Raw genomic sequence first — 23,768 nt, forward strand, 5'->3', positions numbered from 1 at the left:
ACTGTACAGCTCTGTCTACAGTCTTAATGTTTCAGTGTTTGGAAGTCATAAAGTGTCCAGAGACAATCACAGAATAATTGCTATTCCAGGGCCATAGAGGAATCTTCTTGACTGAATACTGGGGTTGTCGGTTTCCTTGCTGTAGAGACCAGAAAATGATAAGCACTCAGTCTTGGTTCTGCACCTATTGGTTTAGCTTGATTTTTTTACCGAGATGCCTCATCTCCATCCTGACTTCGGGCAAGCTTTCCAGCTATATTGCTTGTTGGCTTCTCTGTAGAACATGCTGCCCTGGGGAATAGGGAGCTGTCTTCTTTTTGCTAGGGGAGTTTGTAGACCTCAAGACCAGAGCTTTTATTCCTATTATTCATCCAAATTAAATGGTCTTTGGGGGAATCAAATGCCATGAAAACAGCTTTGGTCTCCTGAGCTCTTGTTGAGGTGTCTGCTAAAGCCACAGAGACTGATTGTTCCTGACATGCTTTGAATCTTATATTTAGCGCCAGGCTGTCCTTTGGGAAGATTTCATTTCTCACATTTAAGTGTAAATTTCACTTCAGTGTTTAAATCCACAGCCTTCTGAGGGACAGAAGACAGTCGGGTTTGTCCAGACCCTCCTGTCAGGGAGACCTTCTTCATGGGCATTGTAGCCCTGTGCTTCCCATCATAGACAATGTCATAATTACATTAAGCAAATGTGACTGATGCTTTGAGATTTTCTGTCTTCATTAAATTTGTTCACCTTCTCTGAAACCCTCTCATGCTGCACGCTAGCACGGAGCAGCCGTATCCCTCGACCCAGCATGAGTCAGGGGTGCAGCCGCGATACCAGCCGTGAGAGCAGCCGCGATACAAGCCCTGCTCGGGGCTTCGCTCCACTTGGTGAGTACCCACAGGCACTGCGCAGGGGCTCCCGGTGCTTGCGCACTCACTGCTGGGTGGAATGACCGCTTCCCTCCGCTGCTCTGTGATCTTGTCTTCTCTTCCCTCTTCCTTAGTCACCCTTGTGGTCCCCTCTGCATGCATAAACTTCAGCAGCTACCAATTTTCACACATTAGAGGGGAAAAAAAAAAACAAAAACTCCATTTCATTCTGCCCTGGCCACTTTTGTCCACTTGTCACTGGACAAGCCCATTTGTGTGGCAGTTTCTAACATAAGGCAAAACTTAGCTGAAGTAAATGGCTGCTTGCACGTGAAATGAACTCAGAATTTACACGTAGTCATCAAACTTCCGGCTTACCTTTGATTTTACTAAAGATGAGTTTATATAAGGATTTTTTTTTTTGGTACTGAGGAAGGAACCAGGGCCTCAAGCTTTAAGGGTATTAGGCTCTAGGCCACATCCCCCAAGCCCAGTATATATTATTCAAAGGAAGAACAGAAATATGATCTACTTTTTTGTGAGTTTTAAAGTTAAGTGAGTTTTATTTTTAGTTTTAATAACCCTGCCTGCCTCTAAAATGGACATAGTACATCTATTAAGTACAAATTATCTATTCCAAAAAGTGTCCATCAATACCCTAACGAAAGGGGCATTTTTATCCTTCAGCAATTACTTTCCAGTTGTGTGGCATGTGCAGTGCTGTCAGGGTGGATATTTTACTCTTAGAAACACGAGCAAGAAGAAATGTTGACATGGCACCTGAAATGCTCTCATTCCCAGTGAAGAATGGCTTCAGCAGTCTGTAATCTTTTTTGACTGTATGATCTTTTCCCTCTGTATGTGTCACTCTGAGAGAGATCAAAGAGATCACTCCGAGGAGGAGTCTGTCCCCTGCTCGTGGCATACACCTCTTTTGGTAGCTTGTTTTTCTTCAGTCAGTGTCAGTAATCAAAGACGTAGGCTCTGAAAACAAATACCAAAGGCCTTCTAGACGATTCTCTTAGGGGTTCCTTCTCTTAGGCTGTCAGCTATTCTTCCGTTTCCCAGTCAGGCAGCTTTCCCAGTTCCTGTCAGGTATAGTACCCTCAAGCTCTGGAGCTAAAATCTTAAGACATCAACAGTGACACTCCCCCCCCCCGCCCCGCCCCGCCCCGCACTGAATGAACTGGTTATTTTTCCTTTTAAAATCAGGCTGTACAGTCTTGACTCACTATTTGACCTTCCAAACAACGTATTATATGAGTAAGCAATTGAATCTGTGGATGATTTTGTCTGTTAGAAGCAGGTCAGCATTTTTCTTGTGGCTGACATTTTACACTGTCTGTGGACAAGCCTTGAGTCTGTCATGTAGTCTGCAGGCCGGGCAAGGAGGGCAGAATTCTTTGTATCTGGATTGAGCCCTGAGCAATTGATTGATCACATCGGCTTTTGCTCCTTGGGTAAACAGGTCTCTTAACTGTCTTGGTGATATCCCAAGGTACCCTGTAGTTGCTGTTGCCAGGGCAGAAGCTGTGGCTCCTAATGAACTCTGGCTTTATCGGCTGCTGTCTTCTCCTGTGGTTGGGGCAGTAAGAAATATCTTTTGAGCTAAATTTTTAAACCATGCCTTTTATCTCCTTGTATTAAATCTGTCCCCTGAACTTGTGTCCAAAGGAATAACAAAAGGGTACCATTTCAAGCATCAGCTGGCACAAGTGCCTTCAATCCCTGCTCACACTGAGGGACAAGCCTCCAAGCCTGATCTTACAGTCACACATTTAAGCTGCAGAGCCAGGCATGGCTTTGGCTTACAGCCTGTTTTGTTCAAAGCAGTTCTGATGAATGTCTTTCACATTGCTCAATAGTGTGTTAAGTGCTTTGTAGTGAGCTCCCTCTTCGGCTAGACACAGAGCATAGGGCTCAAGAAATTTTCCTAAAGTGTTGGTTTCCAAGTTGGGAGCCAGGACCCTCACATTCAGAGAGGCTACCCAGAAAGTGGCTGTCCTGTGGGAGCTTGCTGCTGTATCCCTGATCATTTTCGTTGTTGGTTTCCATAATCACTTCCCATCAGTCACCCTTTGGGTTAAACGTACATGGCCAGACTTCATTAGGAAAAAAAAGAAAGAAAGAAAGAGAATTGCATTTCAGTGAATGCAGACCTCTCTCTGCCTCTCTGGGGAACTGGCTCCAGGACTGCCTGCAGATGCTCAAGTCCATTCAGTAAGATGCTGAAGTATTACACAGCCTATATTCCCCACACTGCTGGCTCATGCATCTAAGTCATCACTGGATTAACTATAATATGAAACACATGTGAATGCTCTGTAAATGGTTGTTGTACTGTGTTGTTTAAAGACCGGTGACAGAAAGCATATTCAAAGTCTGCAGTCATAGAAGCTGTGGCTAGGCTGCCACTGGTAGCTGTCATTTTTAAGTTTGTAATACTATGTTGTTGAAGCATCTCGATAGTCTGAACGCTGAGTGAAGTTCCAGAGCTCCGAGGCCAATAATGGGTCCTCCATGAATTTTATTGCTGAGTGTTTACTTGGGAATTTGAGAGAGGAGTCATTACGCAGCAGACGTACTGTAGAATATTGTGTTCAGACCAAAGGAATACATTTTTAGGAGCCTACATCAAGTATTGCTTAAAACATTTTTCAATGTAAGCTGTCAAGGTACAGTGCTAATGTGATAGATAAGAACTGTGCAGTTAACTCTGATCTCAACAAAATGTTAACCAGCTTCCTAATCTAGGAAAGTGGTAAGTCTTGTTTTAAATACATCGGTTCAATGTTTTGCATATGAGTCTTCCAAAAAAGAAGATTTTCCTTTTTTTTTTTTTTTTTTTAATTTAAAACTGCTAAAATTTGTATTGTTTGACCAGGTAACATTTGCTTTTTAATATTACATCTACTACAGAATATATATTTTATAAAGTGACATGGACTTAGACATAAAATTACATTGGAGATTAGAGGTTTTGATGCTTTGTGACTAAATGTGTGAGTTTTAATGTGTGCAAAATAATGGAGGGGTAAGGGTCTCGCCTCGCTGTGTGACTGTGTTGAACATATAGACATTCCATGATAAAGCACCATGACTTTCCCAGAGTATGAAGGGAACAGCTTTTCACTAGATGAGTTGCTGAATATTATATGGACCTGTAACATCAGCATTTTAGACCAATTTTTTTATTCCATAATTGTTTCTCAGTGACTCTTTTCACCAGAACGAGTTTAACATTCATTCCTTGGGTTGAAGAAGTCATACATGTAATACAAATACTTGCTCATAAAATGTTATCCTAAATGGAAGTTTTCTCTTGATGCTCACCACTAATCGTCTCACCAGCACTGCTGTGCACTGCCGCGTGCTGCCACTGCTGTGCGTCCCCCTTTAACACGCCCCATGACAGGCAAGAGGTAGGTAATACTTTAGAGACAAAGAAACCGAGAGAAGCAGGTTTGGTATATTATTACTAAGGGCCACAGCTAGCTGTGAGCAAACGAGGCCTGCTACTTGTGTCTCTGAAATGGTGCCCAGACATACTCCTGCAGCTGTGTCCCCAAGGAAGGCCTCTTTCCTCGCTGCTCACCAACTGCCAACAGTTCAACAAGTACATTAATAACTAGGGTATCTGTGTAGCGGACACTAGCCTTTCTCCTGGGCAGAATGCGGTTGCTGAGTCCCTCATGGTCCCATGAATTTCTGTTGAGATAATATTATGAACTCTCCGATTTTGTTTTTGGTGCATGATTGCATATGCATCACATACCAGTGACCCATCTCGTGAGCTGAGTGAACAATCCATCCTCTCGCTGTCCGCCCTGGGTTCAGATGATGCTCTGACTCCTGATGTCCTTCATGTGGCTTATTTCCATACTGGCTGATAGAAGCTTCGTGGTGTGAATCTAAACCTGGAGTCCGAGTCCGTCAGTGCGTCCTTAGTATGAAGCACTGTAACGAGTGCCTCTGTCATGCCTGTGTGTGTAAGAGTGTGTGAGGCCAGTGGCTGCCATACAGTGTGGGGCCAGTCCTGCTGTCCATTCATCTCCAGCACCATTTCTTCATGAAAAACGGCCTCGGTGGTAGCAGCCCTGCATTTCCTCTGGTACTTGTGTGTTAACCCTGTGGGTGTTGCCGTTCCTTTTACCTGCAGCCTCTCGACGTCATTCCAGGTCCACTAGTGCTCTCTCCACTGCTGATTCTGTTGGGCAGTCAGGTGAACAAGTGCTAACTGCATGACTCAGCTTCTCCATCCGTGCTCCCACCCCATGTCAGCCTCTGTGTCATCGTGTCAGCTAGCGCTCGGCATGTGTGCACCTCATGTTTGCCCTCCTGTGTTTTTCTTTTTTTGAGTTGTTGAATGTTTATGGTTCTGTTCATAGCTTGATGCTTGATCGCCTGTTTGGCATTGTTTCCCTAGCGTTCATATTTACATCGAAACAAAAATCAGGGAATTATCTCCTCCCCAGGAAAAGGACAACCCAAAATAGGTATCACTAGGTGCCCCCACAGGAAAGTGGGAGGTTGGTGCCATTCAGCAGTCTGTGGTCTCCACAGCCCTTACTCCAGTATGTTTGTCGGTGCTAAGTTAGTTGTATTAGTGTAAGACTCCAGCCATATTCAGTTCCACACACCTCAGATTACAGCATGCATAATTTCACATATATGAAAGTACATACACTACTTTATAGAAAAGTAGAATTGGGATCCAGGCCATAAATAGTTTAACATGCCAAACCTACTGGTCACAGGTGCAGAGAGTGAGTGTCTAAAGATACCTCCATATGCCACCTTAACTGGCATCATTTTCCTACACTAACAGCCCCTAATGGCTAGTTTCTCAATGGAGTCCGCACGCTCTACTAATTCACGTACTGTTAATGGTGCCTGTGCTTACCTGTTTATCCAGCAATTACTTGCCCTTTCGTTCTTCTAAACCAAGCCAGCTACATGTTTTCACCATGTAGGCTCTGACTGAATGTGTCTACCTAAGGGTTAGGGGCCAGGCTGAGGGCATGGTCCTCTGTGTCCATCCCTTGAAAACAACTTGATCATAGTATTTATCGGAGCAGTGAGTATGGGCCACGGGGTCTCGCCTGGTGAAAACAAAAAGCTTGTCATTATGCTTAGATCTAGACAAGCATGTCCCCCTCAGATCTGCAGTGCACATTGCCTACTTTATCTAGCAGATGACTGACACTTGCTGTGTGTGGCAGAGCTGTACGCATCTGGGAAGCACTGAACTGCTTTAAGTTTCTGTCTGAAAAGATCTAGTATTATCCCTGGAATAAGAATCGCTGGCATGAAATCTACTTGTGTTTTTTTGTTTTGTTTTGTTTTGTTTTAAGACTTTATGTTTATGCTGGAAAATTTTAAATGGCTTTTAACTGAATTACTCATTTCGTTACTCATAAATCCCCTGCTATCTACCCTTTTTTAATGGAAAAAAAAAAAAGACTTGAGCCAAAATTACTTACAAAACAGCATGCACATAACTTAATTCTATCCCTGCTTTACATGCTAACCAATAAGCATATGTGTAGGTATGAGTTGACTGTCGTGGTCTTTGTAATTCATATAGCAACAGTAACTCGCAACCAAAACCTAATGGAGTAAGATGATGTTCGTAAACATGGCAAGTGCATTAAAAAAGGGGATAGTATGACATACAATTTTTGTTTCTTTATTTTAAGAAATTGTGACTGTATATGAGTCTTTTGACTAGCAGTGTTTAAATTATTTTTCCTGCCTGTGGTGGTAGAAGGGTAAAATGTTTTTAATTTGATATTTTAAAGAAGTTAAATAATGCTTAAAGTTTGCCAGTTTTATAGATGATGTTTTGTTCCCTGTCCAAATGCCTTTAACTATATCATTTCATAAGAAAGTCAGTACCTAGGGCTCAGCAAGATGGTTCAGCAGCTGCCAAACTTGACAACCTGAACTCTTTATCTGGGACCCACACAATGGAAAAAGAGAACCAACTCCTGCAAATTGTCCTTGACCTCCATAGCCCTTCTCCACAAAATAATAAATTACTTAAAATGTAACGTAAAAAGAAAGATCAATTCCTTTCAAATAAACACTACATTCCACCTTACTTTAAATGCTGTGTTTCTAAAATGTGGCTAAGGCAGAGATTTAGTTTTACATGTCCAAATAGTGTTTCCTTTATTAACTCAAGAAAAGTGTATTTTTTTTTCTTCTAATGCATTAGAAAATTAGTAGATGGGAGCCCCGCCTCCCTCCCCCCGCCCCCCGAATGTGTAACTTCAACAGGCTTTCTCCTGCTGTAGTTTTAATCTCCAGCACTTTCTGAGGAAAGCTGGTCTCAGGTCATTTGCCTTGATGGAGAACAGCCTTGGGGGGGCCAGGGAGGCCGCTCAGTGGTTAAGAGTACTTGATGCTTCACCAGAGAACCCATGCTGAGTTGCAAACGCCCGTGTTAGGCAGCCCGTAACTCCCTTTAACTCCAGCTCCAGGGCATCTGGTGCCCCTTTTGTGGCCTCTGAGCACTTATGTGGCATACATTCACACAGACATAGACATCCACACAACAAATAAGAATTTTAAATAAGAACTTTAGAACAATTACTTAAATTGCTAAAATTTATCTTAAGTTTTTGGATTCCTTCTGTTTTTTTCTGTATAACGTTTGTCATTCAAAAACTCTTAAAGGGACTCAGGTAAGATTTGTACTAACATTATCTAAATGATTAATATACTAAAAAAAAGGCACTAGATTTATATGGTGATTATTATTTTAATTTTAATAAGTTGATGTTTAAATAATAATAACATTAAGCTTTAAATAATAATAACACTAAGAAAAAATTTGTACCAAGATCAATTTAGTAATTTATTTCATACTTTTTCCATCACTTTGCATTAAATCTTATTTCCCAAACCATGAAGCTTGCTTATGATGAACAAACAGCAAGGACACTTGCTTCTAGAAGGAAAGCTAAGCAGATCAAAAGATCCGCCCCAGAGCCCCACTTTCCTCTATAATACGTTCTCCTAGCATCCCTCCCAAACCTTTTCGGGAACAATCTGTAGAACAGGTTCCACTTAAAAACAAAATAGAGAGAGGGAACTAGAGTTGTGGTGCTCCTCCGTGTTCAGCCCCTACCACTGGCAGGCAAGCCCAGGGCAGTTCAGACTGCCTAGGGAGGCTCCACGTCTCTGTCCCAGTGGGAGGAGGCAGGAACCCTTTCAGAGGACCGAGATACAAGTGAACTGACATGTTCTGCTTTTGTTTTCTAAACAGATCGGTTTGGGCTGGGCCAGTCAGGAAGAATCCCAGGTTCCGTGAACACCATGCGAGTCTTGAGCACCAGCACAGACCTGGAAGCTGCGGTGGCCGACGCTCTGGTAAGAAGCACAGAAAGGATGGAGTCGGTTGCTCATCCTTATTGTTCTGTCTTAACACAAAATTGCCCTCAAATCAGGTGACTAAGTCATCTTTTACACTCTTCTTCCAAAGTGTGTGAACAGAGCTGGCAGGATGGCTCAGCCATTAAAGATATGCAAGCCATTAAAGATATGCAAGGGTGAGGACCAGAGGTCAGATCCCAGGACCCATATAGATGCCAGGTTCAGGAGTGGCCTGCATTCCAGAGACAGAAATGGATCCCCTGAGCAAGCTGGCCATGTTGGCCTTCTGTGGGTTTGTGTGAGATACCCTGCCACAAGTCACACACACACACACACACACACACACACTCTGATATAGTTACCCACCACATACACATTCACAGGAAAAAAAGGAAAAAGAGTTATGTAAAGTGTATTTTTTTTTCTCTTGCACTTGTACCTCTTAGAACACAGTGAAACCTGCCCTCCAGGAAATGGCAGCATTAAGAACCTGACCCTTGCTCCCTGGTGGTCAGAGAATCTTGATGGCATTGGGCTTGCCACATGTCATCAGGCTATCTCTTTTGTTTTCTGTATACCATAGCTTCTTTTCCCACAGTATTTCCTGTTCTCCATCCTGTTGCCTTCCTTGCTTTACAGACTTTGACAATACAGCCTACATGATTGATTGTAACAATGGATGATAGAGTCTGAGACCTGAAAGAGAGTTGTATTTATTTTGTTATGTGGTTCTGACTTGGGAGACACTCCCCCCCCAAACCCGAAAAATAGATCAACTCAGCATTTAAGAAAAATGGCCTGGGTTGGGGAGATGGCTCAGTCAATAAAGTACTTATCATGCAAGCACAAGGACCTGAGTTAAATCCCTGAATCTGTACATAAGTGCTGTGTGTGCTAGTGTGCTCTTGTTATCACAGCACCAGAGAGATGGAGATGGTCTGATATCTTGGGCTTGCTGGCCAGGCAACCTAGCTGAATCCATGAGATCAGGTAGAAGTGAGACCCTGTCCTAAAACAAGGTAAACACCATCTTGAGGAATGGTACCTTAGTCTGACCTACCCCACCCCCATCTATCTATCTATATCTGTATCTCTCTTTTCCTCTCACTCTCCCCCTCTTTTCCTCCCTCCTTCTCTCTCACACACATACACAGAGAAAAATTTTCAAATGTTAAGATTTGATCTCTAACAATCTAAAGCACTAGGGGAGAAATTTTTGCATATTACATTATGGCTTTTGAGAAAAAAAAAATCAAATGCTCATTGGTGGCTCCTTTAGTCTGTGGCTCCACAAGCATTCCTGTGGGATCAGCTTGTGTTGATCTTGCCTCCCAGCTAGTAGCAGCCTCACAGCCCGGTTCAGTGCTCAGCATTTGAAGTAGGTGCTCTTCAGAAGAGTGTCCTCGGTGTCCTGCCCTCTGCTGTCCAAGGACTTACTCTTGTTAGGAATGGAACACACATGACACTGTCCTGCTTTTCAGTCTAAAGTTTTAGCCTGCGCCACCTGATCAGCACTTCATGGTCTCTGGCTACTGTGAACCCCACTTTCCTCTCTTCGCATCTCTGCCATGTTTGTTCTTGCTCAGTCAGATTCTTTCCTTAACATGCATGCATCTGCGAGCAAGCTGTTGGCCACTTTCAGAAGGCTTTCTGCCAGGCAACCAGCCTGGCCAGCTCTATTCACCCGCCTTCTGTACAGAAGGACTTTTTTCCTGGCAGGTGTTGGCATGTGCAGCATAGCTCTAACCATGGTTTTAACCTGAGTTAAGAGCTGGAACAGAATCCAGTGAGGCTTTCTTTTTCCAAGTCCAAGCATTCTGAATCTGCCTTTTGTCTATTCAGAGACCCTAGGAAGTGGTGGTCAGGGCCTGGGAAACAGTGGAGCTGAACCCTCAGCTGAAAGGGACTTCCACTTAAAGCAGAATATTTTCTTAGTTGTCTAAAGCCCACATAAGGGACCATGTACAAAGTTCTAGGACACAAAGTAGAGCTACAGAGTTCAGAGCTTTGCTGATTTACTTGAGCTTTCCTCTGAGCCCCCCGCTCCCATTCTATCCTTGCTGCCCTTGCTCCTTTTATCTACTCTATCTGGTCTCTCCGAGTGACCTGCTTCTCAAGGGGAAAGTGCCAGAGTGGTAGGGAATCCTTGCCTGCAGAATGGACACCCCTGGGGTAGGCAGAAGATCTCATAGGGACAAATAATGGATCAACAGTGACTTAGAGATGTGCCTCCTGGTAATGGGAAATGTCAGCAAGAATTCTGCCATGAGCCAGAGAGCCTGGGGAGAGATACAGGAGAACTAGGACATGCCACTCGGACACAGTCTGCTACAATCTACTCCAGTCCAACCGCTTGCTGACCTGTGTTTTTGGTTTGCTAAGAGATGTTGCTGTACACTTTTGTTGCCAGAAGAATCCCCACATACGCTTCTGACATAATTCTCTATGCTTTTTCCCCATCCTTCAATATTTTCCTGCCTACAGCTGTTAGGAGACGCCAGGAGCAAGGTACCCGTGCTTTAACTTTTGTTTACAACTTTTTTTTTTCTGTTGCAAATATATTTCTTTTAGAATTTAGTTGAAAGCAGCACAAACTATAGTAGTTGTAGTTAGAGGTTCTGGTCTCACGTGTTTCTGGTAAGCATTCTGATTTGTTATCTTGTGATGGAGCCAGTCACCTTTCACATACTTCCATTAGGGTTTTTTGTTTTGTTTTTGTTTTTCTGTCAATCTACTCCCTCTCCTTTTTGTGTTTCATTTTATTAACTCAGTTTGTGTTTATTTTATTACCATAACCTCATGAACAGATCTGTCAACATTTTTCTTATTTTAGGAAATCTGATTGCTATGTAAGTGTAAATCATATAGTTTATTAGTTTATCATCTAAATCAAAAATATTTTCAAAGGTAAAAACAGGGTGCCATTAATAATTTTGCTGGGACAGAAGGCAAGCTGGGATTCAAGTTTTAACATATTATTTAACATAATATTCAAAATTAGCATTATTTGAAAATTGAAACTTGGTGTGGCTTGAGTCAGTAACTGCATTTAGGAGACACTGTATGTGCCAACCCTACCATACTATTGTACTGCATATGGGTGTAGCGCACCGACTGATAATGCAGGGCGTGAGAGCGGAACGAAAGGAGCTATTGTAGTCTACTTCAAAAGAAACCGGTTTGTGTTATAAAACCACATGATGTTGTTAACGGAGGTGGCTCATACAGTTTCAGAGCCTTCTGTATAGAATACTTGCACCACTAACATTTCATCCGCAAATGTCTCGAGCAAACATGATTGCTCAAGCAAGGGCATCTGCAGACCATGCTTAAGGTGGATTGCTGTGTGCTCTGGAGGGCTGAGCGTGTGAGGCAGCTGCAGCGTGTCGATACTTCACCATCCTTCAGAGCTCCATTAAACCCTCACAGTAGTCTCCTGAGGCAGGTGTACCCTCCTCGAGAGGAGTCACTGAGGTAATGACACAGCATTCAGCAGTAATATTAGGATTGGAACCAAAGACCATCTTGCTAAAAATACCCCTTGTCACCCCCCAACACACACATGCATACACACTTTCTACAAATTCTTTCTTCCTCACTAAAATGTGCAACATGCCACTTATATCACCTACCTTGACATCTCCACTTAATTCCCTAATCTGTAAGCATAGAAGTTGTGTTTTTACATTTAACTCTGCACTATAGGTTTTAGTAAATAACCCATGACCGGTTCACCTTTCCACTTCTTACCCCACCCCTCACGGGATATTGCAGAAGAAGCCTGTGAGGAGGAGGTACGAGCCCTACGGAATGTACTCTGATGATGATGCCAACAGTGACGCCTCCAGCGTGTGCTCTGAGCGCTCATATGGCTCCAGGAATGGTGGCATTCCTCACTACCTTCGGCAGACCGAGGACGTAGCAGAAGTTCTCAACCACTGTGCTAGTTCCAACTGGTCAGAAAGGAAAGAAGGGCTCCTGGGCCTACAGAACTTACTGAAGAGCCAAAGAACACTGAGGTGAGGACAAGAAATTCTGTCATGAGCCATATCCCAGTCCCCTGTTAGACCCATCAGAGGCTTTGAGGGAAATCTCTGCCATCACAGGGTCCTTGCAAAATTCTAGTCAATGGGTGCTAACCATGGGAAGGCATAGTGGCTGCTACCCACACGCCTGAAAACATCTAGCAAATTTGCTGTAATCTCTTAGGCTGCTAAAACGGTTGGTTCCCATATGGTACACATCTGTCCTTTAGATGATGCTCCCTGAGAAGTCAGGTACAGAAAGCAGCTGCATGCTTCTAGGCCTCGCCCCTTTTCAGGCTTCAGGGTAAAATGCAGCTAGTGTCAGTCTTCAGCTCATACCATTCATGTGTACAGCTTAGGCGTGTACCAAGCAACTTCTGGATGAAATAAGCACTCCCCAATAGCAGCAGCACATTAGCTTTGCAATGATTATTTCTTGTACCTTCCTTTGGTTTTCTTAAAAATGTTAAATAGGCATTGCATATACCAAAAAAAAAAAAAAAAAGAATGTACCTTTTCTTACCACATTTCATTAAAACTATGCTGCCATTAGCATGCTATTATTTTATAACTCTTGTTATGAAACAATAGAATTGCTAGATATGGTAGTATATGCCTGTAATCTCAGTACTTGGGCATCTGAAGCAGGGGGAAGGCCCTGTTAGCTCAACGCCAGCTTGGAATTACATATTGTGTTTTGCACCAGTCTGGACTACAGAGTGAGATCCTGTCTCTGCCCCTCCCCAAAATAAAAGGAAAGAAAAAAAGGATTAGGGGTGGGGCACAGAGAGAAGAAGATAAATTCTGTTCATTATTCAAGCCTGTTAATATGTCCTTGGTTTTAAGACCAATCAGTTATGCAGATGTGAGTAAAGAATGTGGAACCCATGAAACATGCTGTACTATAACTTTTGAGCATTAATGCAGAGATAGTTTTTTTGGTTTTTTAAAGAATAATTTGTAGCATTGGTGGTGCATACCTTTAATCCCAACACTCAGGAGGCAGAGGCAGGTGAATCTGCCTGCCTTTTGAGGCCAGCCTGGTAAATAGAATGAGTTCCAGGACAGCCAAGGCTACACAGAGAAACCCTGTCTCGAAAAACCAAATTGTGAGCCTGAATAAACAGGTTTGTGGCCATGGATGGAGGACCCTTCTGGGCCCCACTTGGTTTCTGCTCACTGATAGATGGCCAGCTGTTCTCCAAGCTTAACTGTCTAGTCTGCCTCTGCCCTTCATATTCACCCTTACTCCATTAATGCATTCTGTCCATGAAGATGATATGAGAGCTTCTCTCACATCCTTCTGAAACACAGGCACCCTAGTGATTCATCAAACAGGCTGTACTTGAAGCTCTGCTTGATATTGTTGTCTGGTCCACTTTCTAGATTCTCAGTGTTTACTAGGTCCCCACAAATAGTTCTTAAGAACCTGTTAGCACTGCTCACCTCCAGGTTACTAGACCATTGAGGCTTCTGTATCTCAGATGTATGAAGAAGTGGACTGTTCAGGGTGACTGGAAAGAGAACTGTGCTTTCCAACCTTGATATGAAAGGGGGAGTCAGTTTGAGAAAAGGCAGGGGACATCCGTACACACTGAGGATTTTCTTGTTCCCAGTGTTACCCATTTTCTTGTACTATTCTCAGCCACGTGGCATATCCTCTGTTATCCTCAGTTCCCAGCTGTAAGAGAAGCCACAAGGCAAGTATGTGGTCCATACTGTGATTATTCAGTGGATAAAGGTACTCACCGTCCAACCCGACAACCTGAGTTCAATCCTTGGGCCCCCTGCATAGGAGAGAACTTACCCTTCCAGCTTGTCCTGTGATCTACACACACACACACACACACACACACACACACACACTTAGCCTCACAGGTAGAAAATAGACTTGGGCTGAAGTAAGGGGAGTTGGTTTATACCTGTCGACTTCCAGGTAGCAATGAGCAGATCGCAATCAAATGTGTTGAGACTAAGACTATGGTTTTGGAGTCTCAATTTCATCATGAATTAGATAATTCACTTAAGATAGTTTTTGTGTTCTATAACTAGAGATTAGTTAAGGGTTTTTAAAGCAAAGCCATATCTAATTGTACTGGTGACATTACAGCTTCAACGCATTTATTTTAATTTTTTGTCCTCTAGCCGAGTAGAATTGAAGAGACTGTGTGAGATTTTCACCCGAATGTTTGCCGACCCTCACAGCAAGGTAACCAGGCCGTATGTATATTCCATCTGCATGCCTGCACAAACTGTGTATTACACCCCAGAACTGAGCCAGAACTCCCCAGTAGTCTGCATTAACACCTTTCAAAGCACAGTTCTTGAGAACTTACATGGCCATCAATCTCAAATTAAGTGTGCCTCAAATATGGGATGTCATGAAAGGAATCAGAGTCTTTCATTCAGTGAGCAGGCAGTTTTGTTTGTCTCCTTTTAGCCAGTGTGCTAGGTTCTAGAATATAATATAGTACATTTAAAAAATGTTACAGTAGTGGAAAAATGTGTATATTACCTTGGTATCTCAGGTAGAATTTTATTTATATATTTATATTTTTTACCATACTAAATATAGTACCTGTTTATTCCCTTTGTTGCAAAACTGAGTTCGGTTATTTCTCCTGATAGAATCTGGCTATTCCTAACAACTTGCTGGATGGAATTTTCCTAGGTGGTACTTGGTGCCCTCTGGGAACACCAAGCTTGAGGACTACCTTTTTATCAAGAGAGTCCCTGCTGGGGAAAACTACACAGAGAGTGGGCAAAGTCATTTCCAGGACAACACCACCCCCATCTCTTTTTGTGTTTTTTTATCTCTCAGAAAATCCACCAGGGATAGTACTGAGAAGAGGACCCTTTTACTAAAGTTCCTTGGATCTAACAGTATTTTAAGTAAATACTGTTGTTCAGAAAGAAGCTGGTAGGGGATATTAATGTCTAAAGAGTAAGAAAATGGAGAAATGATATAAAAGATAAACGCTTGAGTGTATCTAGTGTCTTGGGTAGATAGACACTAAACCGTAGAAATGGATAGGAACTAATGTCATTGGAGATAGGATTGCACTATAGTTTTTCAGGATGGTCTCTTCCATTGCTGAGAGAATAAAGCCTATCATGGCCAGATAATCCAGCAACTTCCTTTTCTTTCTTCTTTCCTATCCTTGCTTCCTTGTAGGACTTGTCCTTGATAGTAAATCCACCCACCTGTCTTTCCATTCACCCACCTATCAGTTCATCCATCCATCCTCCCACCCACCTTTCCATCTTCCCATCCATTCATCTAACCATTCAGTCTATCTGTTCATTCATCCATCTTTCCATACACCCATCCATCTACCCACCATCCATCTATCCATTCACCCATCAACCTATCCATCTATTCATCCATGTACCCACCCACCCACCCACCCAGTCATTCAACATTTTCTGAATTCCTACCATGAGCTAGGGATATGGAAAAATCAGGCAAGACCCTTGCCTTGGCACTCACAAGAACACAGGGGCCAAGCACTGTGTGCTTCTCCCTCTTGTTCCTTCAACAATACTCACTATGTCAGCTCTGAAGCCTGTCTGTGAAGACCTTCCAGAAAGGACATCAAAGGCATTAATTTTAAACCCCAAAAGGCTGAGTTTAAAGTCCACATAGATAACCAAAGATCTATCATCAAGATTTTTCTCTATGGAGGTATTAAGAGCAATACAATTTAATTTAAACCATAAGCATAATATAACTGGTAAGAATTATACCATAAAGGATATAATATTAGATGGTTTCGCATTGACGAACTTTCTGTCACCCATTACCTCTAGATTGCTGATTCAGAAGCAGAATTTGAGGATAAAGGAGGAAGTTTGTTTCCATCAGAAGGCTCTTGTCCAGTGAGTTTGGAGGTCTCAGTTTAGTTCATATTTGTTGGCCACCTGAGCCAAGCTAGGAGTCCTACCTATTGGAGCTCATTGTCACTGGAGACAATAGTTGCTCATGGAGAATAGTTGCTGTGGTAGAATTGAGGTGGGGTGGGGTGGGTATCCCAGCACAGCATCAGGGTTGGGGAGCCCAGTGCCACTTCCTTCCCTGAGACAGGCTTAGGGATACTCCACTGTGCATTGTAGCTCAGGTGGCAGCAAACTACACAGTGGTATGAGAATTAGCTGGGGTGCTCAGTAGCTCCTGATAACCCTATCCATAACATCTGAAATTGGCACAAAAGTCGGTGGTTACAGAAACATGAAGAGGCCTTCTACCCCTTTGTGTCCTGTAATGATATGTATTGGATGCTAGGAAATAAGTCAGAATAGTATAAAGTCAGGATACGACACCACCTCCCCACCCCCAACACCACCTCCCCACCCTACCCCCATCTCCTCTCTTTCTTTCTCTCACAGAAAAGCCTCCAGGATTAAACTCCAAAAAGTTAATTTCTCTCTGTACTGACAGTTACAGGTTTATATTGAGGGAGAAGAACATATTTTATCAGTTTGTAGCCTTCTCAGAATTGTTAAAAGAAACTGCATGAAACTGGTATTACTTTGCTGTGGACTAACATGGAATTTGTTTTGTTGCATGGCCTGTTGTGCGGTGGAATTCACAACAGAGAGTAAGTGTCAACCACCCCCTCCCTGCCCCCAGCCCCACCTCCTATATTCTGCTGTGCATTTGTTGCTTCTGACGGCGAGAGTAGTACTTAACGTTGTTAACCTAAGTTGCAAGACTGGGCTAGGCCAGCGGGCTCTTGGGGGGGGTCACTTGAAATGTTCTCAGCGTATGGAGGAAATCCTGAGTGCAGCCTCTGAGGTGCTTGCCCTCTTTGTGCAGGTGTTCAGTATGTTTTTGGAGACCCTCGTGGATTTTATAATCATTCATAAGGATGACTTGCAAGACTGGCTCTTCGTCCTTCTCACACAACTACTTAAGAAAATGGGAGCAGACTTGCTTGGATCTGTGCAAGCGAAAGTTCAGAAGGCGCTAGATGTCACTAGGTAAGCACGTGAGGTCTTTTGTTTGTTGGGTTATTATATTTTTTTTCTGACAAGGTTTCTCTCTGTAGCCTTGGCTATCCTGGACTCACTAGGTAGACTAGACTGGCCTCAAACTCAGAGACACTTCTGCCTCTGCCCCCAGTGCTGACATTAAAGATGTACACCACCATTGCTTGACTTATGGTTTTTGGCTTTTACTCAGTTTCCCCTTGCTAGTTCTCACATTTGTTTGATGTGTCTCACCAGTCTAGGAGATAGAATTACCCACGTTATCTTCAAGTTGCCAACACTTTTTTTGACACTCAGAATTTTTATTTATTTGTTTGCTTATTTATTTATTTATTTATTTATTTCAGTTTATTCACTTTGTGTCCCAGCTGTAGCCCCCTCCCCCATCCCCTCCAAATTCCACCCTCCCTCCTGTTCTCCTATGCCCCCCCTCCCCTTCCATCTGACCCTAGCCTGTCAGGTTTCATCAGGACTGAGTTCATGTCAGAGACAGCCCCTGTTCCCATTATTAGGGAACCCTGTTGGACACTGAGCTGCCATGGGCTACACCTGTGCAGGGATTCTAGGTTATCTCCATGCATTGTCCTTGTTTGGAGTATCAGTCTCAGAAAAGACCCCTGGGCCCAGAGTTTTTGACTCTGTTGCTCTCCTTGTAGAGCTCCTGTCCCCTCCAGGTCTTTCTATCTCCCCCTTCTTTCATAAGATTCCCTGCACTCTGTCCAAAGTTTGGCTGTGAGTCTCAGTCTTTGCTTTGATACCCTGCTGGGTAGAGTCTTTCAGAGGCCCTCTGTGGTAGGTTCCTGTCCTGTTGCCTGTTTTCTCCCTCTTCTGATGTCCATCCTCTTTGCCCCGTTGGGAATTGAGCATCTTACACAAGGTCCTCCTCCTTGCTTAGCTTCTTTAGGTGTACAGATTTTAGTATGATTATTCTATATTATATGTCTAATATCCCAAGTTGCCAATATTTTATTATGAGTGCTATGAAATATATATATATAACTTTTTAAATATATAGAACTTTCTTAATAATTGATTATTTAGAATATTTTTATATCTTTCTGAAGTTCTTAAATTTTAATACCTCAATTTTTTTTGTAATTTGCCTCAGAAATTTAACAATATATGATAGAGAAATCTTGTTGGGCCATAAACTGTCTCTAAATTGACAGTTCTGGGGCTAGAGAGGTAGCTCAGTTGGTAAAATGCCATGCATACATGATGACCTGATTTTAGGTCCTAGCACCCTGTTTGCACCTATAATCCTAGCACTGGCGAGTTAAGGACAGCACTAAGTGGGGACTTGCTGATCAATCATTCTGACCAAATTGATGAGCTCCTGGTTCAGTGAGAGGCCCCATCTCAAAGTTTTAGGTAGCAAGTGATTGAGGAAGGCACCTGATACTGACTTCTGGTCTCCATGTGGTCTTTGCGTGCAGTTTTGCTCGTGTGTGTGTGTGTGTGTGTGTGTGTATGTACCCCTCAGCTCGGAGTTTGAAACACGTATCAGTCTCTGTAGCCCATCTGGCTGTTACAGTGACTCAGAAACATTTACAAACTGCATTGCTCTGCAGAAGCCTGATGCTGGCTGTGCAGTTGAATGGCCCTAGCATGCCAGGACTAGAAGTGAGTGAGTGGTCGATCTCAGAAGGCACTTTCGGTGATCTCACTGATTTGGCAAAAGATAGAGGCAAAAGGGAGACTCGGGGATCTTTAAGAAGAACAAGCAGTGACTCCTGAGCATTCTGAAGTCATCACCAGAGCAGTAACTTTCACAGAACTCAGTTCTCACAGACTAGGGCAGATCCCCCGGTCCATCATGGGAAAATCAATGGGATTTTCACAGGGAAGGAGCTCGGAGTGACGTGGTTTTTTTTTTTATCAGTGAGAAACAGAGCCACCCTGACTTGCCTAAGGTCAGAATTGGTATTGGTGCCAGAAGTTCTGGCCATTGTTGTTTTGTCTGTCACTGTGATCTCAGGCTGACCTGTGGGTTGTGCCCTGCCCTCCTGCACCTTCTTGCTCAATTAGTACATGTCACCCACCATCACACCCATGCTTGCAGCTGCGCCGTGACCAGCTGCCTTGGGGGATTTGGGATTCTACACTGATAACAGCAGATTTCTTAGCCTGTTTACCTGTGTAATTTGCACAGGTTTTCTTCTGATTTTGAAAGAACCAAGGGTTGCATACATTGTGATGAGGCTTCCAGATTTTTCTGGCACTGGATGATTCATTAGAGCAGTAGTGCACACCAGCGCCTGGAGGCCTTACAAAGGACCGCCCAAGGGTTGACTTGGGTGTTCTGGTCTGAGACAGCTGTATAAACAGCCATGCAGGTAGAAAGGAGACGGGTCTCTGACAGCTTGTGGCCTAGATCATTGATGCAGTGTCTCCAGACTTTATAAAAGGTCAAAAGCATTGATTTGGGTAACATACTTAAAGATGTTTTTATCACACTGTGGAGACCAAATAAAACATGTGTGAGTCAGATTTAGCCCAGAGGTCTCTCAACTTAGGTGAATCACTAAGATTTTTTTTTTTTTTTGACTGCTGGGACTATTAAGATTATAGTCCTAAATTTTGATGATTAAGGAATACAATTGGCTGTAGCTCAGTGAGTTTTGTTTTTCTCTCCTCCCGCCACAGCTGCTTTCACATACACAGACACATACAGTGGGAGGGAAGTAGGACTGTGATCTTTTGTTAGTTACTTTCCTTGATGCCCTTTCTTGTAAGAGTCCTAATCTTAGGATGGGCAGATGGCTCAGCACTTGCCCCACAAGCATGAGGATCAGAGAGATTACCAGAACCTATGTACAAGCCAGGCAAGCATGGTGGCCACTTATAATCCCAGAACTTGGAAAGTGAGTCAGTAGATCTCCAGGGCAAGCTTGCTAGCTAGACTAGCCGGAACTGGCAAGCTCTGGCTTCAAATAAGAGGTCCAGTCTCATTAAATAGAGTAATCAAGGAAGATACTCAGCATCCACACAGTCAACACACAAGCACAAGCAAAAAACAAAACAGAAAATTAATCGCAAGTAAATTTGGTGTATGTCTAAGGTATTTGTTCCCCCATCCTATCTCCACTCCCTCAACTGCTGTGTAAAGCTGTTCTTGTAGGAAAGGTGAGATGGAGCAGAAACCTGCAGGCTGTTCAAGCTGCAGGTCCCAGAGGACATTGTGAAGCTAATCAGTGATTATTGTCCAGGAGCAGCTTGCTTCACTGTTCTGATCTGCCCTGGCCTCTTTGCCTCTAGCTATGCCTGACAACAGGCACATTCCCTGCCTAAACACACCAACATATCTCCACCTGCTGGGACAGAAGCAGGAGAGGCTTTCATTTGTGGCTGTTGACAACTTAAATAGAGGCCCTAAAGTGCACTTTGTTTCAGAAGTGGCCCTCTGTAGCATCCAGCATATAAATAGATGTGGAAAATATGGATGTTCTTGGGCCAGTTTTGTTATTTGAGGGGCAGGGGTATCCCAAGACTTTGCACATGGTAGGCTGGGGCTCTGCCACTTGCCTTAAGTTTACTTTTTCTAAGTAATTATAATTAAAACACTGGTTCTTAGTAGGTTCCCTTTTATAGTTCTCTTGTATTATTTCTTCTAATTTCCAATCCAGCCTTGGAACACTTGCTAATATTTCTTCCTGTGTTGAAGATTCAAACTCGCGTCCTTTGTCACTTTCCCATACCTTCGTAGGAAGAGTCCCTTAGAGATTCCAGAGAGAACAGCGTTGTCACTCAGCCCCAGATACTCAGCGGCCTGGTCTTTTCTGCAATGAAGATGTTACAACCCAGTTGCTCCATTATGCAGTTTTAAACTAGCAGTAGTGATTGCCACACCAAGGAGGAAAAGACTGATGTTCCCTAGCCAGAAGCCCCCAGGATCGCTTGGTTGGAGCAGACATATACAGTGACTACGAGACATAGGCTTGGTCACAGGCTCAAGGGAAGAAAAGGGGAGCCTTTGACCTGAGGTATCCGCATGAGTCATAGCTGGGTAGAGAGTTTCCCAGCACTGAGCATCACACAGGAATTCTCTGGTGACTGCAGGAGGGTCACCTGCACACACAGGGCTAGGGGGCCACCTTCTTAGCTTCCACAGAGTGAGCGGTGAGCACCCTAAGGCTAAGGGAAGATGGGGACTGGAAGTCAGCAGTTCTCCATAAGCAGTGTTCAGAAAGGAGGGGAGGCGACAGGAGGCGCCTGCTTCCTTACAGTCTCTGCCTAGTTTTCAGTTTTAAAGTAGCTACTCGGAGTGTCCTATGTTCCTTCCCCCAAGTTTTCTATAAAGAAATATTAATTTACTATTTATATAAACTGGAAAATACTATTAATAAACATGTGAATGTACTTTTGTATATATGAATCTACAGCAGGATATTTTGTATAGTTTAATGTTCTTTTTTGTAATAAATTTCTTTGAAAATAAGAACTTGCTTTTGTTTCTATCCTAGGGATTCCTTCCCATTTGATCAACAATTTAACATTCTGATGAGGTTCATTGTGGATCAGACCCAAACTCCAAACCTCAAGGTCAGTGACTGTTCATGTAGTTCAACTCCTGTCAGTCAGAGCTGGTTTTCAAGTTTCCTTTTCCCTCTGTGACTTGCTTCTGAATGAGGAGCATCGCTGATGAGCACTCTGTGGGCATGTTCTTGTTTCTCTTGGTCCGAAATGGCTAGTTCCTTGGGTAAGCAGATGCCTAACACTTTCAGGATCTACCAGAATAATAGTACCATATTATATTCTTGTCAACAGTGTCTGAGAACTCCAGTCATTCCATGTCCTCACCAATTGTGCATTATTAGCCTTCTCACAGTTGATGCTGTAACTGGGAAAGGAAGGCGTTCTGATGTGCTGAGACCAGTACAGTGTTAGCATACTTTATATAACCTTCTCTAAGATGAAAAGCCACACCTGTAATGACAAGACAACTCAGTCATGCTATCACACAAAGGACAGAGGCTGTGTGTGGTTACATTGCAGGTCCTTGACCACTGACTTTTCTTGAGACTCTAGGGTGGGTCTCATAGCTAACAGCCCCTGTCTCCTGAGATAAAAAAACAGTGGAGAAATTGGGGCAGAGTATGAGCCTGGGGGATTGGAGTTGCCTCTCAGGACCCTGCCCGGAATGTTTTACAGAGCTGGCTGTGGACCTGGGCCTGGCCGGAGAACCACTCTCTTTAAGAATTTGGAGGCATGGATGTAGAATAGGCTTGCCACTTCATACATAAACTTAATCTCAGACACGGGGGCCATGAATTCTGCTCAAAGATTGTGACATGCCAGTGCCTAACGTTTATAATCATTGGTCTCTCAGGTCAAAGTTGCAATCCTGAAATACATTGAATCTCTGGCTAGACAGATGGACCCCACAGATTTTGTAAACTCCAGCGAAACAAGACTTGCTGTTTCTAGAATCATAACATGGACTACAGAACCAAAGAGTTCAGACGTGAGAAAGGTAGGTTCACAGAGCTGAAGCAAGATTGCAGGCTCTTCCCAGGCATGCATAGACATCGCTTGGAAATGCGCACACCGCCCTCCACACCGACTGTTACTGCTTCTCTGCCCTGCTCTGCCCTTCTCTAGTCTGATGGATCAACCTTTGTGATAATCAAAGCACAGGCTGCCATTCTCTTACTAAGTAGTAGTCTGTTTCACAGAAATGTTCTGTAGCCCCTTTGATTAAATAGTATATTTCATTCACCTCTAAGCATTTATCAGAAGAAATTCCATTGGCAAAATGTAACCAATGAATCACTTTGGGATTTGGAAGATGCAGTAATACATGGTTCAGTAGTTTTTTGTTTTGTTTTGTTTTGTTTTGTTTTACAAGCCAGAAACACGTTTCTGTTGTAATTTTCAAATTGACAGAATTGCTGAATTAAAAAAAAGAAAGGCCTTAGTGCCACTAGCAGGTGTAAGAATGTGTTAACTTTTTGTCAGAAGCAAATGATAAGATACCTAACATACTGTTTACGAAAGAGGCTTAGCAGTTGGGATTTAAGGGCATGACGCCAGTGTCTCTGTCACTTCTGTTGAGTACATTTTGATAGGGATACAGATATGGAAGAGCTGAAAAAAACATCCGGAAGCAGAAAGAAAATGAAGTCCTGATAATGGAGTCCTGAACATGCCCTTGATACCCTTGATAGCAGGCCTCCCCTCTTGAAGGTCCCTCTGTAGCAGTAGGAAACCTCTTTGCAGGGCTCGCCTAATTGGATCAGGCTTACTCATATTACTTTTTCCTTTGTCTCAAATTTAACCATCTAGGACCGTTGGCTGTATTGCACATTCCTTCCTCCATATGACAGTGATGAGAGGCATATCTGTTATCCTCCCAAGTCTCACTTGATGTGGGGGGCTTACATGGCACCTGTACATGCGGCTGGCCTTGTATTGCATTTCCAAAGTTTTCAATGGCTTGGTTCCTAAGTAGGGAGATTTGTGTGTCTGTGTGGAGGCCACAAGTCAGCCTTGGGTGTTGTTCTCATGTAT

The 23,768-nt window shown here is 43.3% G+C and overlaps 1 protein-coding gene across 1 annotated transcript in view; it reads left to right on the forward strand.

The window, feature by feature from the left end:
- Positions 1–23,768, forward strand: part of Clasp1 (cytoplasmic linker associated protein 1) — a 220,637-nt gene that overhangs the window by 148,647 nt on the left and 48,222 nt on the right. The window contains exons 23-32 of the mRNA XM_055601545.1: positions 775–882; positions 5,024–5,086; positions 8,138–8,241; positions 10,729–10,752; positions 12,019–12,263; positions 14,415–14,478; positions 14,996–14,998; positions 17,086–17,249; positions 21,722–21,800; positions 22,588–22,731. Coding sequence (XP_055457520.1) covers positions 775–882; positions 5,024–5,086; positions 8,138–8,241; positions 10,729–10,752; positions 12,019–12,263; positions 14,415–14,478; positions 14,996–14,998; positions 17,086–17,249; positions 21,722–21,800; positions 22,588–22,731 — 998 coding nt within the window. The remainder of the gene's footprint in view (positions 1–774; positions 883–5,023; positions 5,087–8,137; positions 8,242–10,728; positions 10,753–12,018; positions 12,264–14,414; positions 14,479–14,995; positions 14,999–17,085; positions 17,250–21,721; positions 21,801–22,587; positions 22,732–23,768) is intronic.

Source organism: Psammomys obesus, unplaced genomic scaffold (genome assembly GCF_907164565.1).
Source record: "Psammomys obesus unplaced genomic scaffold, mPsaObe1.curated_primary_1811, whole genome shotgun sequence".
In the NCBI taxonomy this organism is placed as follows: Eukaryota; Metazoa; Chordata; class Mammalia; order Rodentia; family Muridae; genus Psammomys; species Psammomys obesus.